General features: G+C 38.8%; 2 protein-coding genes and 1 long non-coding RNA gene across 7 annotated transcripts in view; 2 read left to right on the plus strand and 1 right to left on the minus strand.

Annotated features, from left to right (window-relative positions):
* RAD1 (RAD1 checkpoint DNA exonuclease) overlaps positions 1–5446 on the minus strand; it is a 7520-nt gene extending 2074 nt beyond the window's left edge. The window contains exons 1-4 of one of the 5 annotated variants that reach the window (XM_040495160.1): positions 5185–5446; positions 4498–4740; positions 3451–3559; positions 1823–2081 (exon numbers count right to left, since the gene is read on the minus strand). In XM_040495160.1, the coding sequence (XP_040351094.1) occupies positions 1823–2081; positions 3451–3559; positions 4498–4692 (563 nt within the window). In that variant the 5' untranslated portion in view covers positions 4693–4740; positions 5185–5446. Of the gene's footprint in view, positions 1–1822; positions 2082–3450; positions 3560–4497; positions 4825–5184 lie in introns of all 5 variants that reach the window. The other 4 variants (XM_040495151.1, XM_040495129.1, XM_040495138.1 and 1 more) reach the window with 4 other exon arrangements.
* Positions 5447–5449: 3 nt separating this feature from the next.
* On the plus strand, positions 5450–16968 carry BRIX1 (biogenesis of ribosomes BRX1). The gene is made up of 10 exons (XM_040495115.1): positions 5450–5650; positions 8457–8568; positions 10578–10621; positions 12798–12868; positions 13143–13192; positions 13293–13366; positions 13526–13576; positions 13718–13819; positions 16185–16313; positions 16562–16968. The coding sequence occupies exons 1-10, from the start codon at positions 5492–5494 to the stop codon at positions 16829–16831; spliced, it is 1062 nt and encodes a 353-aa protein (XP_040351049.1). The 5' UTR covers positions 5450–5491; the 3' UTR covers positions 16832–16968.
* On the plus strand, positions 10628–11635 carry LOC121043444 (uncharacterized). Its single transcript, XR_005796833.1, has 2 exons — positions 10628–11105; positions 11358–11635. It is a non-coding gene; the product is annotated as an uncharacterized LOC121043444 (long non-coding RNA).
* Positions 16969–18346: the final 1378 nt, after the last annotated feature.

An 18346-nucleotide genomic window follows, 5' to 3' on the forward strand; every position in this document is an offset into this window, starting at 1 on the left:
CGCCTCAAAATGAATAAACATTAAAAAAGAAATAATATAAAAGGACAAGAGAGGGGCGCCTGGGTGGCGCAGTCGGTTAAGCGTCCGACTTCAGCCAGGTCACGATCTCGCGGTCCGTGAGTTCGAGCCCCGCGTCGGGCTCTGGGCTGATGGCTCAGAGCCTGGAGCCTGTTTCCGATTCTGTGTCTCCCTCTCTCTCTGCCCCTCCCCCGTTCATGCTCTGTCTTTCTCTGTCCCAAAAATAAATAAACGTTAAAAAAAAAAAAAAGGACAAGAGAGTTGAAGAGTGATGGAAGGCCCTGATCTACCTCATCTGCAAGTCGGGGTCCTGTTCCCTCTCTACTGCCACAGCCAGAAATTACGGCTCCCGTTTTGTTTCTTAGGCTGCTCTTCAGGCTGTTTCATGTCTTTTCTTGCGTGATGGTATCAGCAGTTTGTGTATAGACAATTTGTAAATGTTTATACGTTTATTTAATCTGCAAGAATCTATTGATCACTTGCTATGGGGTTAACACGTCGGTAAGTGCTACATGAGCACAGTGACAGAAGACCTACGTGCTGGTCTTCCCCAGGTTCCATCTTGTCGCTCCTCTGATGTAACCTCCTTCTCTGAGGCATCTCGTCCATACCCAGCCATGATGCTGACTCCCAAATCTAAATTTCCAGTCTAGACCGATCTCCTGAACTTCCTATGTCCAACTACTCCCTAGTATCATAGGTGCCTCAAATTTAACAAATCCAGAAAGAAATTTCAACTCCCAGTTCCCCCCACCAAGTTATTTCCCATACCAGAGATGAATGATGACACCATGATCCATCCAGTTACTATGCTGAGACATCATTTAAATGGTGGTCCTCTGAAATATTCTGTAAAAGTGCCCAGAATTTCAATTCATGTCACTGCTTAGGGTTTCATTGATTTCCATTTTGGTTAACATTTTAACCAATCTTGAGCCAAATTTTTAACTGCCTAATGTCATGATAAGGGCCTTCAGTTCTTCTAGAGTAGATGTAAAAAGAACATCTTATACGTCTCATTCTGTATGTATTTAGCTCCTTTACTCTTTAATATTCTTATGTATTTCAAAAGAGAAGAAATATTTAAATCTTCTCTCCAAATTTATTTTAATTCTGAAAACTTCATAATTTGTTGGTTCAAAATATCAGGAGCAATTTGAGAGTTTCTGATACTATATTCCTGCTGAAAATTGCCCTTCCTTAGGAAGCTTACCTTGACCAATCATCCCTAAGAACTCATGTTCTGTTAAGAATCTGTGCATTATTTTGGTACTTAAATGGCATGCAATTCTGTTCCTTCTATGCTGTTTCACATATCTTCTCTTCAACTTGATTTTAAGTTGTTCCTTTCCAAAGTGCTTAAACAGGGGAATATGCACACAGTAGATGACCGATAGTCAGTGAATGAACCATGTATAGAAAACATCTGCTTCCTTTTGCATCCTGTACTAACTCGAAAGGAAAGAAAAACAGATCTAAATGATACAAACACCTTTTCCAAAAGTTTAAGCCCAAATTTTCCTCATGATGTAACTTGACCTACAACAGTACAATGAAAAGACCATTAGTTTATGAAGTAGGAGACTGGGCTACTGATCTACAAACCAACACTATGAAGCTTTAAGTACTGAATTCATCTTCCTGGACCTTTAAGTTTCCTGATCTGTAAAAATAAGAGTAAAAGCTCTCTAAAGATCTGAAAATTCTAGGAACCTGGATAATAAAAGTTCTGCATCATAAGTAAATGTATAAGTAGGGAGACGGAGCAGACCACATGAGCTATAATTGTGCTGTGTTCAAGCACCTGAAATAAGGCTTGTTGGGAGACATGGTGATCTGTAGGACCTCACTCGTCATATCCAATTCGGAAAATGCTTCACGGAGCCCCTCTGACTGCAGAATAATTTTATTAATAACATTGGTGCTGCAGAAATCAAAATCCAGAGTCTCCTCAGGCTCCTGAGTATTGATTTTACAGACTGTCATCACCCCTCCTTCTTCCAGAAAGAGCATCAAAGGGTAACCATAACCTTGGTAACACATCCGCAGTGCAGTTAAAGTCCCTGCAATGGAAATAAATCAAAGTTTGAGCTTAGCTTTATAGTACAGGTTCAGCTTCTCCTTAAATGACACATGAAACTCCTGAAGATTATTTTATTCTGCCCAATTTTTAGCACATATGTATTTCTTTAGAAGGAAGGATCGTATCTTGGATAACTGATGACAGTTATGTGTAGACAATTCGAAAAATAACTGTAACAAAATGGGGAACCAGAACAAAATATAATGTAACTCTTTGAAATTGTTTTCCAGCTTGCCAAAAACACCTCAGAAACAGCTTACTGATTTTATAGCTCTACGATTTCAGGATGGAGAATCTACATGGACCAATACTGCAAGTAATAGACTTATTGCCAAATAAGCTATGCTATTTCTTAAAGGTTCAATGTGTGCACGTAGCAGTGGACTGCTTTGGTACTGCCTGTAGTATAATGTCAGTGTATTCGTTGTGTCAATGTATTCTATTGGGAGATATTATGTACACTTCCACAAATTTTAATATCAAATCAGGAAAAAAAGACAGGGTGGTTAATGGTGGTGTGGGTTTTAACACTGCAAACCACTAGAGCAGAGGAGGAATACGACTGGACATCTTAGGCTCCTTTCCCTTACTGGATGGAGAGCCACCGTACAGAAGAGGGTTAGCAGATGCTTTTATGAGAAACCAGCTGGGGAGTGCTGCATTAGAAAAATGGATAATTAGCAATGATAGAATTGTTGGTATAAAATTAAAATACATTTTCTAGAGAACCACAACCTAATTTTCCCTAGATTATCTCCAGATTCCTTTCCTATGAAAGAAAATCATTCTTCTGATGTTTCCTTATAGTCTTATATCCATAGCAACTGAATTCGCTATTCCTAACAACAATAAAATATATGAATATTTTTAAAAGAAAACATTTCAGAAAATAGACAATTTATGAACAGGGCTTAAGGAAATAAGAGCAAACAAATTTTGAACAGAGTAAATTAGGAAGTTAGGAGCACTGGTTTTCCCTGCCACTACACTGTGCGAATTCTGAACAAGTTAGGGAAAAGAAGCAATACATGTTTCACATGTTTTCACAATGTTAAATAAAGATAATTAAGACATATTCAGTCTCCTCTTGGCCAGTTCAAATTTAAAATCCCCAAAACTTTGTAAATTAAAAAAAAAATTAATGTAAATATTTTTGCAAATATGTAAAGACCCATAGCACACTTACTATTAATATTGCTAGAAAAGTTAGAAACCGTGACTGTGACCAATAAAAAATGAATTTGCAATTTCTAAGATATACTTATTACTTCTATTCTAATGATTTTTCCTGTATTTTCTGATTATTCTGTATAATGCTTTTGTGTCATTATAATGATAAAATGGTTCACCTGGCATAGGACTTGATCCAAATATAGATAAACAGTCTAAAAGGACAGTTAAATTTATTCGAAAAGTAACAGACTCTTCCTGAACTATAAACTCTTGAAATATTCCAGCCTGTGAAAAAAAGGAAATATGAAAATGCATATGTATTAATGAAAACTCAGAAGGTTCTATAGTTCACTTTATGTTTTAAAAATAATATTATGCTAATTCCATCAAAATTTCTGATTACCAAGAAAAACATCTTAAGCTTTTTCAACTATTATCCTTTAGAATAATACTACTCAGTAGTTAACGGTGTAACAGTGATTTCGGTACCATGCAAAACTTTATGAAGGATCCTTTATCTAGTTTCTTGGATCTAAACTATCATCCACATGACCCCCTTGTCTCATTTTTATGCCCATCAATAGGGCTAAAGTCATTTGGAAAATAGCCAAACATTTGATAATGCGTAAGTGATACTAGTTTTCAACTTCTTTTGAGGACAGAAAACATATCTATCCCCCTATACCTGACATCACACTGTGCATTTAGGTGTTCAAAAAACGCTGGATTAATTCTGAAATGCTATCTGAACCACAAAAATATTACTTTGTAAGAATAAACATTTTATTATCACCAATAAAAGGGAAAAGTGAAATAGTGGCCAAGAGCATATACTCTGGAAACAAATGTCTGGGCTTTCAGCTCAGCTCAGCTCAGCGACTTGCCAACTCTGGAACTGATGGCAAATCACTTAAACTGGGCCTCAGTTTCCACACACATAAAATGGGAATAATAACAGAACCTATCTGATAGGACTACTGTATTAAATGAGTTAAGTATCTAAAACACTCAGAATAGTGCCTGCCCCATAGTTTAGCTTAGTAAAACTTAGACATTATTATTACTAACCATTATCTCTATAAAACAAGAAGAGAATTTGCCAGGAGAAAGAATTCAAATACACTGTTCTCTAACTTAAATGATGTCTATTAAGCCCTGTGGTATTCATTAAACTGGGTGAATTATATCGTATGTCATAGGCTTAAAGATACCTGTTTGCATACCTGAATAAAAGCATTTGCTTGCACACACTTTGCATTTTCCACTGTAACCTTGATTCCATTTTTAGTAGCGAAACAGGTAGCGTGTTCTCGGAAATGAATAGCCTTCAAGACAGTGGAGAGATTCCTAACGTTGTCAAGGCTGGCCACTAAGCTGTAATCATTCTCATCTTGGATCTGTGGAGTTAGGAGGGGCATGTCCACTGCTCATCTGGCCCCAAGGGACGTTCCCGGTGCCGACACCTGCTGCTGCGGATCGCGAAACACCTGATGAGATTCGACAATAAAACTCCGGATCAATGCCCGCAAGGCTCGCGAAGTCAACCTGCGCTGAGGCGAGGTGGAAGAGGCCTGGGTATTAAACTCGGCCGGACAGGGACTGGACCCACCTCTGTCACTGTAACTCTCTGTAACTCTGGGGGAAATTACACCTGTCTCTACGCTACGGTTTCCTCGTCTTTAGTAAGGGGCCAGTAACACAGGAAAAGTTGTGAACAGAGGCAACAGGCAACTACCACGGTAGTTCTACTTGAGGCCAGTTTCGCCACGCCAAGCTGGGGCTGCGTGTCCCCGCAGAGTCGGGTTTGAGCTGTCCGGCGCCCCCAACCTTGCCCCTAACAGAAAAGTCGATGGGGGGCGGGCCCCAGTTTCTCGGAAGATCCTCCGGCCCCCGAGGCGCGGAAACCTTACCTTTGTGGCGGGGTCCGGGCGTCCGACAGCCCTTCGCAGCCAGGGGGAAGCGAGCCGCGCTTCCCGAGTAGGTGTGGAGGGAGTAGAGCTGCTCCCGCCACTCTTTTCAGACCAGACAGCCACTGCGGCCTCCGTCACCACAGAGCTAGAGGTGGCCTAGAGAGGCGCGAGTGCGTTACGAGAAACCGGAAAGAGGTACCATAGAGCCGGGGGACTGCAGAGCCGAGCGTACGGTATCATAGAGATCGGAAAGGGGAGCGAGCGGCGGAGCCGGAAGGAAAGCCGAGACCGAAGGAGATCGGGCAAGATGGCGGCGACCAAGAGGAAGCGGCGTGGAGGCTTGGCTGTTCAGGCGAAAAAACCAAAAAGGAACGAGAAAGATGCCAAGCAGCCAGCTAAGCTGCGCGACGTGGCAGAAGAGACGAAGGAAGAGGAGAGAGACCGTATTCCAGGCCCCGTTTGCAAGGTAGAGGAAGCTTGCCTCCTGGCTGCACCTGCAGCTGCGGCTCTGCGCGCCGTCCCTGGGGCTGTCTACCTGAGGAGAGCCCTGCTGATTTCGGAGTTGCCTGTGAGGCGAGCTCGGTCTCCGCTCACCTCCCAGTCGGACAGGGCACTGCGCTTACAGCTAGCTCTCATGCACGTGGCCGCCCTCCGGGAGGCGGCCGGCTGGGGAAGTGGGTGGCCTTCGGAACACTTACCCGGTCTTAGGAGGCGACTTACGGGGTACTCAGCCTCAGTGTTCTCTTCTAGTAACTCCATTTCCCCCCTTGCGGGTGGTATTGCTTTTCCTTAAAGTTATTTCTCGCTTTTGAGTATATTTATTCCAGTGGTTAGGATTCCCTCATTCTGCGTTAGTTACTGTCAGTCGGAGATCCTGAAGCTTGTTATGCGGTCCTTTGAAGAGTTCATGTCCTTGGGATATTGACTTTGACTTCCGTGATCAAGTCTTTAACTTTTAAGGGATGATGAAAACTAGACTGGATACAATGAATTTTTCTTTGCATTCAAATTTGTAATATGTCAGGCGTGCACGAAGCTAATATGTTAGGTTTGGGATTGCTAAATTAGAATGTGACTCCTTTCTGAAGTGTTGGGAGTTTAGAGAGAAACTAATTCATGTAAGTCCACGGTTTGTGTTCAGAAGACGGTGAACACAAGTTGTTGGGCCTAACTTCCATTCCTTAAGCTAGATCGAATACTGTGGAGACAAAGATGGTCTTTGACTTATTCCTGTTTTGATTGTGTCTACTTTCCTAACCCTTAGCTTAGTACTCTAGCAGGTAGTAGGTGATAAATAACCACATACGGTGGTGGCAAGCACTAGGAAAGGAGTTAGCTTTGAGGGATAAAAAACGAATTTAAATTCTAGCTCTGCAGTTAACTCATGGCTTCATTTTGAGCTCTTTTCTCATCTGTAAATTAAGAGGAAGAAAATGTGTTTTACTTTTTGTGAAGAATAAGATGGACTTCTAGAAGATTTTCAGTAAATGTTAATGCTCTCACTCTCCTTCAGTTGGAAAGAAATATGGTAGTTATCTATGATCTGAGCCATAATATGAAAAATTGTATGGAAGTGCTTAAGATAGAGGTTGATTTTACTCTAGAACAGCGAGGTCGTGAAGGATTTAGCCCTTGAGCTGGATCTCAAAGTGAAGGCACAATTTCAATATTCAGTATTCAAAAATGAATGATCAAAGGCAGTGAAATGGAGGGAAAATGCTGAAAATAAAAAAAAAAAGCCAAATTAACTGAAAGGTAGGGTTGATTTGGGGCATAGTGAGGTAAAAAATATATTTTATAATCTAGTGTTATAGCGATGTCATTTTGGAGTTTGATTAGAACATCCAGGGAGGTTAAGGATGTGATAGAACCAGTGCTTTAAAAAGATTAAGCTGTTGCTATAGTTCCCCTGTATCTATTGGAGAAACCCCTGTCTGGAAAGGCTAGCATTTAGGAGATTTAAGGTGATAAGGATCTGTTGAGAATATGACGCTCAGGACACTGAAGCAATCTGCTTAAGGTCGCACAGTAGTGGCTCTACTTACAATACACACATTTTTTGGTGTGTTTTTCAATACTTCTAAGTTAATTCTCTGTAACCTAAGGGATGTCTTTGTAATAAAAGTGTTAAACTCAGAAAAAAAAAAAAAGATGATAAGGATCTGAATGAGGGTACTGTGAAAGGGAAGGGATTAAGAGTTGTTGCAAGGAAAAATTGACAGCATTTAGAAGTGCTTATGATATAGGATAATAGGGCAAATGGATAATTTAAAGCTTGGGGGATGGAAATTATGGTGGCATCATCAGAAAAATAAACAAGAAATTTACTGTATTTAAGGTTTAGTATCCCTAGAGTTGAACTTGAGGTATTAAGTCAAATACTTGGATTATTAGGAGTGGGGAGAGTTCCTTACCTTTCCATAGATTGGACGATTGAAGCTATGGAATGATTATGAGAACTCTGTCCTGGAGAGAACAAAAATAAAAAGAGGGTTAGGAATCTTTAGAGTCAGGAGGAGGAATTGGAGAGATGGAAGAAGAAAAACCAAAAATGAAGAAAGTCAGAGAAAGCGTTTCTGGGAGGCAGCTGTGGTCGGTGAATACCACTGAGAGATTGTCAGGATTGTTCGGTCTGCTACCTGGAAGCTTTTTATGAATGTTATTGTGTCTCTCTACTTGCCATATGTAACTTTTTTTGTTGTTTTTTTAGGAGTTAACTTTTCCATTGGCTGTATTATTTTATTAGAACCAAGAGCTACCTTTACCTTGCTTCTTTAGATAGAGGATCTAAATTTTGTCTGTTAGATAAAACAGGGACTTTTAAGTTTCCTTTTTTTGCCTCATCACATGATGCCATGATGCTTTGCCACTTCTGTCTTATATGACAGATATGTTGTGGTTCCCTAAGGATTTCATGCTGTTCTTGCCTCCATGTCTTCACTGATTTGCTTGCTTGTTGACTGTCTTCTCACATAAGAACAGTGCCTGACTCCTGGTAGGAACCTAGTAAATATTAAGTTAATACTAAAGTTCTCTTGTGAAAGAAATATTGACTAGAGTTCATTCTGCTTTCAGCAGTGGAAAGATTCTGTAGTGAAACATCTGTCTGAATTACACACATGGGAGAGAGGCAGAATTAAGCATGTAGTATGGATACATTAGAGGATAGTACAGTACTTAAAAACTGGATACTTTTAAAACTATCCTTGAAAAAACAAACAAGGTACGTTCAGTGTGAGATTTAAAAATCCTCACATTTTCTTTTTCTTTAGGGCAAGTGGAAAAATAAGGAACGGATTCTTATCTTTTCTTCTAGAGGAATAAATTTCAGAACAAGACATTTAATGCAAGACTTGAGAATGTTGATGCCTCATTCTAAAGCAGGTGCCTTTATATCCTACATTTTAAAAGTTCTTATATGTTTATGTATTTTTATTTTCAATCATTGTTCAACCTTGTCATTTGTTCAGTTTTATCAGGTAAAGAACTACATCGCCTCAGAAGTTCATCTTTTCAATAACAGGATTTTTCCAATGAACATTTTGTTAGAAATTCTTTGCAAAATTCGTTAAACATTCCCTTCACTTTCTTAGATATCCTGCTATTAATTATCAAAACATTTTTCGAGGATCCTTCATTGTAATGCTCTCAGAGGTTACAAGCTGGTTTGTCCTTCTAAATAATTCAGGACTGCCATGTATTGCTATCTGCATTTTTTTTCTAACTGTTCTTGGGATTCCTGGGTGGCCCAGTTGGTTAAGCCAACTCTCTTAAGCCAACAATCTGGCTCTTGGTTTTGGCTGTTGGATCGAGTCCCATGTCCAACTCTGCACTGACAGAGCGGAGCCTGCTTACAATTCTCTCTCTCCCCCTATCTTTCTCTGCGCCACCCCTGCCCACTCTTTCTCCCTCTCTCTCTCAAAATAAATAAATAAACTTAAAAAAAAACCTGTTCTTATTAAAAAGTTAATGGACTGGAGTAGGATTTGAAGCACCTTTAATTTGGGGCTCAGCCTACTTCTAAATGCCAAGATACTCTTTTTGGCAATGATGTATCCTGCAGTCAAGTGAAGTTTTAAGCTTAGAAGTGTGGCAGTACCAGGGTGCCTGGGTGGCTCAGTCGGTTAAGCGTCCGACTTCAGCTCAGGTCATGATCTCACCGTTTGTGTTCCAGCCCCGCGTCGGGCTCTGTGCTGACCGCTTGCTCAGAGCCTGGAGCCTGCTTAGGATTCTGCGTCTCCCTGTCTCTCTGCCCCCTCCCCGACTTGTGCTCTGTCTCTCTCTCTCAAAAATAAATGTAAAAAAAAAGGTGTGACAGTACCACCATACAGCCGCTCTTGTGTCTGTGTTGGAGGGAGCTTTTGGCTCTAATTCTAGGTGATAGCTTTGTTCCTTCGACGACTGTTTCTCAAACTGAGAACAGCTATTACTGCTGTATACTGCTTTGTATCTCTAAAACTAATAAGAGATTGATTTATATATTTTTTTCTGTGATGATCTAAAACTTGTTTTTCAATCCATCTCCTTTGACAACTGTGATTCAAGACTGAAAGAAATTTTCTTCAGTTCAAATTTTAGTTTCTTCAGTGAATGTTCCTTAAACTGCAATCCTAGAACATAGTCTTTGTGAGAATGTTTCCTTATTTGAAAGGGACTTAAAGAATATGTAAAGTTGATGAGAAACACTGCTTAGGTCATAGTTTATGATTCTTGAGGACTATCTTTTTTTTAATTTATTTTATTTTATTTTATTATTTTGTTTTTTTTTTTTTACATTTACTTATTTTTGAGAGAGAGAGAGAGACAGAGCACAAGTGGGGGAGGGGCAGAGACAGAAGGAGACACAGAATCCAAAGCAGGCTCCAGGCTCCAAGCTGACAGCACAGAGCCCAACGCGGGGCTCGAACCCACAAACAGTGAGATCATGACCTGAGCCAAAGTCGTCGGACGCTTAACCGACTGGACCACCCGGGCACCCCTTGAGGACTATCTTTAATCAGTCATTTTTTTATAAAAAATGAACATTTTTTAAATGGTCATGTGTTTTTAGGTCTAATAATTTTGAAAATTAATGAAGTCTGGGGAGCCTGGGTGGCTCAGTTGGTTAAGCATCCAACTTTGGCTCAGGTTATGATCTCATGGTTCGTGAGTTCAAGCCCCACGTTGGGCTCTGTACAGCTCGGAGTCTGAAGCCTGCTTCAGATTCTGTTTTTCCCTCTCTCTCTGTGCCTCCCCCGCTCACAACTGTCTCTCTCTCTCAAAAATAAAACCATTAAAAAAAATTTTTTTTAATTAATAAAATCTTTTAAACTGACGATTGTAAAAACAGTACTTTTTTAGAAAGAATGCGATTTGTTTTAATTAACTTTGAAATCTTATTTTTTCTTTTTTAGATACGAAAATGGATCGTAAAGACAAGTTATTTGTGATTAATGAGGTAATTTTAGATAGTAATTCAAGTAAAATATTCTAGGAACACTAGGAACAATATTTTGGAACACTAAAGATAGTTCATTTAAAGAATAAATCTGTTACTCAGTGACTTTTAAATTGTTTTGTAAAAGATACTCAAATTTTATTAACTCTTCAATAATCTGCCTTACAAATTTTTGTATACTCACTGTCTATATCTCACAGTTTAGTGCTTCACTATATATATTTCTTAATCATTCATATATTTGTCTTATCTCACCAACCGTACTGAAATTTCTGGAGGACAAGGATTTTATCTTATCCTTTTTTTTTTCTTATCATGTACAGTACAGTGCTAAATTCATGGTAAGTGCTTATTAAAAAAAACTGTCAACATGTACAAAGTAAATTAAAAATTCATTAATTATTTTTGAAACCACACATTTTAAAAAAGTTTTTTGCCAGTATTAAAAGTGAAACACATGGTATTTGCTCTTAAGATACTATAGGTTAGTGGGGCGCCTGGGTGGCGCAGTCGGTTAAGCATCCGACTTCAGCCAGGTCACGATCTCGCGGTCCGTGAGTTCGAGCCCCTCGTCGGGCTCTGGGCTGATGGCTCAGAGCCTGGAGCCTGTTTCCGATTCTGTGTCTCCCTCTCTTTCTGCCCCTCCCCCGTTCATGCTCTGTCTCTCTCTGTCCCAAAAATAAATAAACGTTGAAAAAAAAAAAAAAACCTTTAAAAAAAAAAAAAGATACTATAGGTTAGTAATAGGTTACTTTTCCAAGTATTGTTGAAGATACTGAGCTTAAATTTTTAAGCAAATTTTTTAAAAGTTAGAAGTGTTTTCAGATAATTTTCTTTTCATATTAGAAAGGCTTATTTAGCACAGATATTTGAACCTCTGCTATATATTCTAGTGCATTATTCTAGTGCTGTGGAAACTGTTTAACAAAACACCACCACTGTGTCCATTGGGGCTCACATTCTAATGGGGGATTCAGTTCATGAACAAGTATAATTCCAAGTGAAGATAGGTGGGAAAAAAAACAGGGTATGAGTTTCCAGTAACTGAGGCTTGACTAGAAAACAACCAACTTAGTGTTACTGTTCTAAGACCAATAAGAAACAAAAGCATTGGACCTATCACTTTAAGTTGTTAGGTTAAAAGTCTCAAGTAGTTGAGAGTTGATGAATATATATTGATTTATGAATATTACAGTAATATAAACCTTCAGGATGTTGAAGTTTAATTCAACTTGAAATAAGTTTTCTGTATTTCTCCCTTTCACTAGTCCTTTAGTGACTTTGCAAAACTGAGTACAGATGAGGAAAAAAAATCTTAAATTTCTTGAGCTTCAAATCAAAACGCTGAAGAGTTAAAAATAAAAATAACTAGGGGCGCCTGGGTGGCTCAGTTGGTTAAACGTCCCAAATGCAGCTTAGGTCATGATCTCACGGTTTGAGTTCGAGCCCCACTTCGGGCTCTGTGCTGACAGTACAGAGCCTGGAGCCTGCTTCAGATTCTGTGTCTCCTCTTTCTCTCTGCCCCTACCCCGCTCTCACTCTGTTTCTCTCTCAAAAATAAATAAACATTAAAAAAAATTAGAATAACCATCATAGGGGTCCCTGGGTGGCTCAGTGTCTGACTCTGGATTTCGGCTCAGGTCACGATCCCAGGGTTGTGAGATCAAGCCCCACATCAGGTTCTGTGCCGAGCTGGAGCATGCTTAAGATTCTCACTCTCTCTCTCCCTATGCCCCTCTCCCCCACACATGCACTCTTTCTCTCTCTCTCTCTCAAGTAAAAAAATAATAATAATAAAAATAGCCCTTATAAAGGATGTATTTGGTTCTTTAAGGACTGTATTTTCCTAAGATCAGTGAGGCTGATTGTAGTGTGCTTTATCCCTAGGACATCTTTTTTTTTTTTTTTTTTTTTTACTTTTTGTAGGCTATACCTGGGAGTATGGTCGGAAGAAGAGGTTGCCAGTAAGCAGAGAAGAGGCCAGAGTATCTAGTTTACTTTAGGCAGAATACCTAAGAGAAACTTTAAATGGATGTTGTGGTGAATTTACCTAGATTTAGACCTTTGTAGCCTATTAATCTGCTTAAGTGTTTTGGAGGAGTCTAGATATTAATTGCATTGAATTGCTTTGGTTCTCATTTTTATTGTCTATTTCATTTTTCTATACTTTGTTTAGGTTTGTGAAATGAAAAACTGCAATAAATGTATCTATTTTGAAGCTAAGAAAAAACAGGATCTCTATATGTGGTAAGAGTATGTATTAAGTAAGATTTTGGTGGAACTGTTCTTATAAATGGATTATTTGCATCTCTTAGGTTATATATCTCTTTCAGTCTTTTATAGAAAAAGACTGGGCCAGGGGATGAAGCAAACTCATTTGATTTCATGAAAGTCAAAACTTTTAAAGAAAATTAAATGTGTGGATATTACAAGCATGTTACGGTGTTTTTTAAACCATGAGGTAGTAAGAATTTGCTACATTCTAAATTCTAATTAGTTGAAAAAACTCCATATTTTTCAGGCTTTCAAATTCACCTCATGGACCATCTGCTAAATTCCTCGTTCAAAATAGTAAGTTGACTCCATTTAAGATTTTTTTTTAACGACAAAATTGAAAATGCTCTTTTGGGATAATTGTGCTAAACATAACTTTTTATTGTTATTTTTCTAGTTCATACCCTAGCTGAACTGAAGATGACTGGAAACTGTTTGAAAGGTTCTCGGCCCCTTTTGTCTTTTGACCCTGTAAGTATCTCATTTAGTGTATGAGGTCTAATTTTCTTACTCTGCATGGTGGTTTTTTAGTGGATATAGTTGTGTAATTGAGTTAAAATTTTTTAAAAATCCACAATTTTAAACAAAACACTGTTGTCAAATAATATGTTCACTTTATTTTTTTAATAGGCTTTTGATGAATTACCGCATTATGCTCTGTTAAAAGAACTCTTAATTCAGGTAACTATCTTTTCTAGAAAGTATTTTTAGTAATATAAATGAGTGTCTCCTTTGGACTTTTTGTTAATTTAGCTATCTAAAACATACATGGAATGTGGCAGAATAAGAAACTGACATATCATTTATTTTTATTTTTACTAGATCTTTAGTACACCACGGTATCATCCCAAAAGCCAGCCATTTGTGGACCATGTGTTTACTTTCACCATTTTGGATAATAGGATATGGTTTCGGAACTTTCAGGTTAGCTTTAATTAATTTTTAGTTACACTTTGAAATGAAGTAGGATATATAATGCTTTGTGAAAATGTAAATAATAATTCATTTTGTTTTATTTTATTTTTTTTTACGTTTATTTATTTTTGAGACAGAGAGAGACAGCATGAACGGGGGAGGGGCAGAGAGAGAGGGAGACACAGAATCGGAAGCAAGCTCCAGGCTCTGAGCCATCAGCCCAGAGCCTGACGCGGGGCTCGAACCCACAGACCACGAGATTGTGACCTGAGCTGAAGTCGGACGCCTAACCAACTGAGCCACCCAGGCGCCCCTAATTCGTTTTGTTTTAAATAGCTTTTTGCCCCGACAGACTTGTAGCAATTAACTACTGTCTCATACTTCTCTACATGGCTATCAGTTGTTATGGAGTAAGGTTTTTCTAACAAGCAACTATATATTCAGTAAAATAAAAGTTTCTCTCCAGAGGTTGGAATCTGGGGGTAGAGGGTATTAAGACTTCGAAAAACATGGTCCCTGTCGAATTCGTTCAATGGGAACTATAAGATGAATCATACAGTGTTTTAGGAGAGGTGACTCTGGAAATCTTGAAGCAGGAGTTTGGCAGGATGGTAAGTCTGCAGAAAAGTGGAGAGGTAGAAAGAACAGCAAGACCACTTCAGACAGCATTGAAAGTAACCTAGGCTGTTTTTTGGACACCTGCGTCGTTCAGTCAGTTGAGCGTCCAACTTCGACTCAGGTCATGATTTCCCAGTTTGAACCCTGCATCCAGCTCACTGCTGTCAGCCTGTCAGCACAGAGCCCGCTTCAGATCCTGTCTCCCCACCCTTTTCTCTGACCCTCCGCCTGCTTACTCTTTCTCTCAAAATATAAAAAACATTAAAAACCAGTTATCTGGTTGGCTCAGTCGGTTATGCATCCGACTTTGGCTCAGGTCATGATCTCACGGATCATGAGTTTGAGCCCCACATTGGGCTTGCTGTTATCAGTGCAGAGCCTGCTTCAAACCCTCTCTGCCCTCCCTGCTCCTGTGCTCTCTTTCTCAAAAATAATTTTGTTTTTATTTTCATTAATTTTCAAGTTTTCTTTTTTTTTTTTTTTTAATTTTTTTTTTCAACGTTTATTTATTTATTTTTGGGACAGAGAGACACAGAGCATGAACGGGGGAGGGGCAGAGAGAGAGGGAGACACAGAATCGGAAACAGGCTCCGAGCCATCAGCCCAGAGCCCGACGCGGGGCTCAAACCCACGGACCGTGAGATCGTGACCTGGCTGAAGTCGGACGCTTAACCGACTGCGCCACCCAGGCGCCCCTAATTTTCAAGTTTTCTTAAATGTTTATTTATCACATAGAGACACATAGAGAGACAGAGACACAGAATCCCAAACAGGCTCCAGGCTCTGAGCTGTCAGCAGAATGCTCAACGTGGGGGCTCCAACTCATGAGCCATGAGATCCTGAGCTAATGTTGGATGTTTAACCAACTGAGCCACCCAGGTACCCCTAAAAAAAAAAAAAAGTAAAAACCTAGGCTGTTTTCTGCATTGTTGTTCTATTGGATACCTTGCAGTGTAAGTTAAACATATCCCCTTAACCTCTGAGGACAGACATACCTGAACCAACACTGTTAGTATTTGTAGCTCAGAAGTTGCCTCTTAATTTGACAATCAGCAGCCATTCAAAAATAAATTTGGACATGTATCCTTTTATATACCTCTTAATCTAATTTGAATTAGATGTATAAATACAATTTAGGGGTTGGCTTAAATTTTAAAAGGGTTCCCCCATAAGGTGCTTTAATACATTTTGTTATAGTGGTCGCAATTTTAAACATTCATTTAACCACAGTTTTTCAAGAATACGTGCATTGTGGGGCGCCTGGGTGGCACAGTCGGTTAAACGTCCGACTTCAGCCAGGTCACGATCTTACGGTCCGTGAGTTCGAGCCCCGCGTCGGGCTCTGGGCTGATGGCTCAGAGCCTGGAGCCTGTTTCTGATTCTGTGTCTCCCTCTCTCTCTGCCCCTCCCCCGTTCATGCTCTGTCTCTCTCTGTCCCAAAAAAATAAATAAACGTTAAAAAAAATTTTTTTTCAAAAAAAAAAAGAATACGTGCATTGTGAGAAGCCAGGTAAAGACCAAATTGAAATTACTCAATTTTAAAAGAACACGCTGAAAAAAATGTAAATATTTTCCCATGACAATTACCAGTACCTAGTAAAATATTTCAGAAAATACTGATAATTTGGCCAAGTTTTCACTTCCACCTTAATTGGCTTTCACTTCTTTTAGGCATATTTGTAATGAGGTTAAAGCCAGGGTAACTTTTAGGAACAGTATATCCAAACCAAAATGAAATATTTCCTTTGTATTAAAGATCATAGAAGAAGATGCAGCTCTTGTAGAAATAGGACCTCGTTTCGTCTTAAATCTGATAAAGATTTTCCAGGGAAGTTTTGGAGGACCAACTCTATATGAAAATCCTCACTACCAGTCCCCAAACATGGTAAGCTATTTTTGTTGTTTAGTGGTTTCTCGGTGCCCGGGGAACTCTGGCCAAAGTAATTCTGTCAAGTGATTTCTGTTAAACCATGAAACTTAATTTGTTTTTTGCTGCATACAGCCTTGCAGATGACTACTTTTTTTAATGACATGAGTGAAGGGGAAAATACGATTCACAAGTGAATGTCCTCACCGTATATAATGTTTATTTTTAGTTTGAAAGTATCTGATGATATTTTTTTGTTTTTTTAGCATCGGCGTGTCATAAGATCCATCACAGCTGCAAAATACAAAGAGAAACAACAGGTGAAAGATGCGCAGAAAATGAAAAAGAAGGAACCAAAGACTGTTCTTCCACATGATCCCACTGCAGATGTTTTTGTTATACCAGCTGAGGAAAAGCCAATAGAAATACAGTGGGTAAAACCAGAGCCTAAAGTTGATTTGAAAGCAAGAAAGAAAAGGGTTTACAAAAGGCAAAGAAAAATGAAACAGAAGATGAATAGTGGGAATACAAAATGAATCAGTGGATAACTAACTTTTCAGTAATTTTGTATTTATTTTGTATTCAACGTGTAAATACTTTTATTATCTAGGACTACCTTATATCTTATTAGTGTGGCATGTAAGACAAAGAAAAATCAAAATTTGTGGCTTCAGTGGTGTGTGTGTGTGTTTTTTTTCTAAATATCCCCAGAACTCGTCAGTTAATTTCTGGGGTTTTTTTCAAAGCTTATTTGGTATTACTAAAAATTTAGCACACTTAAGATTTAGGCCTGCTGTGTTGGATTAAAATTTGGGGGTTAACAAAGCTGAAATTGAAACAGATTTGTTGGGTCATTATTACTTATAAAACAATGCATTAGGCACTTTGAGAGTTTAGTTTTAGATGGTAAAGTGCAGGTAAGGAAAGCATCTTAACTGAAGTTGGAGTCACCGAGTCCCCAATTAATGAGGTGTTGGAAAAGCCAATCTCTGATCTTGTTTTCTCACCTCAAGAAAGAATACAATTAAAATTCTTAGATTTTGAGAATCAAATGGGTTAATACATGTGTTAAAAGTATTTTGTGGATTAGAGATTTAATTTAGAAGCAGTGGGTATAAATTACTTAATAAATTAGCAGGAAGAAAAATGGAACGAACAGTAGTTAGAGGGCAGCAGAACATCTAAATTTCTCCCCTTATGAAATAAGAGCTGTTTGACCATCCTGCAACATTAAGACCTTGTGGTTCCCCTAAATACTGTACTTCACCAAGTTTAGTGTTCATTTATTTACTTTCACCCTGGACAACAGGGAAAATTTTTTGTTAATTTGGTAGGTTAAAAAAGGAATACCTTTTTTTTGGCTGGGTATTGGTTTTTATTTTGTGACTAACCAACCTTGTTTTTGTGTGGTAGTTCTCTTTTACTAATTTGTCAAAGGTGTTACACAGCAAGGTTATCCTAGACATCTTTCCTAGTTCCTCACTTGTATTTTAATTTTGTTCTGTATTTTAAATCTAGGCAGAACAAACAGTTTTCCACTATATTTCATTTTTTAATTATCTTCAAAGAAACGTCTTGAATGTGCAATTAGGCTACTTTATTTTGAAATAGTCTAAATTAGGCTATCTTGAAATCTAAATCAAACAGGTAATTCAGAGGTTCATATTTTTTTGTTCATTTATTTTGAGAGAGAGAGGGAGAGAGGATCCCAGGCAGGCTCCAGGCTGTCAGCGCAGAGCCCAGTGTTGGGCTCAAACCCACAAACCGATGTTTGACTGACCCAGGCGCCCCCCAGAGGTTCAGTTTAAATACTTGTGTGTGGTTAATGAAGGCTAAATCTGGTTAAGTGCGGGGGGGGGGGGCGGGGCCGCGAGGTAGCTTATTTATTTAGGCAATTAAATATATCCCAGGATGAAAAGAAGTTGTATTCATGATTTGAATTTAAACACCCATATCCTAATAAGTTAATTATAGGTTATAAGAAAAACTGGCTCAACAAGTTAGGAGTTTGAGTGAAGACCCAAATTTTTAACACTTTTGGAGGTGTTTTA

The sequence above is a fragment of the Herpailurus yagouaroundi genome, unplaced genomic scaffold (assembly GCF_014898765.1).
Source record: "Herpailurus yagouaroundi ecotype Mexico unplaced genomic scaffold, PumYag 29, whole genome shotgun sequence".
In the NCBI taxonomy this organism is placed as follows: domain Eukaryota; kingdom Metazoa; phylum Chordata; class Mammalia; order Carnivora; family Felidae; genus Herpailurus; species Herpailurus yagouaroundi.

Excerpts from the sequence above, each read along its gene's own strand:
- BRIX1 (XM_040495115.1), top strand. The coding sequence starts at position 5,492 with ATGGCGGCGACCAAGAGGAAGCGGCGTGGAGGCTTGGCTGTTCAGGCG. Across the intron at positions 13,367-13,525 it reads CCCTTTTGTCTTTTGACCCT|GCTTTTGATGAATTACCGCA; the intron begins GTAAGTATCTCA and ends TTTTTTTAATAG. Across the intron at positions 16,314-16,561 it reads ACTACCAGTCCCCAAACATG|CATCGGCGTGTCATAAGATC; the intron begins GTAAGCTATTTT and ends TTGTTTTTTTAG.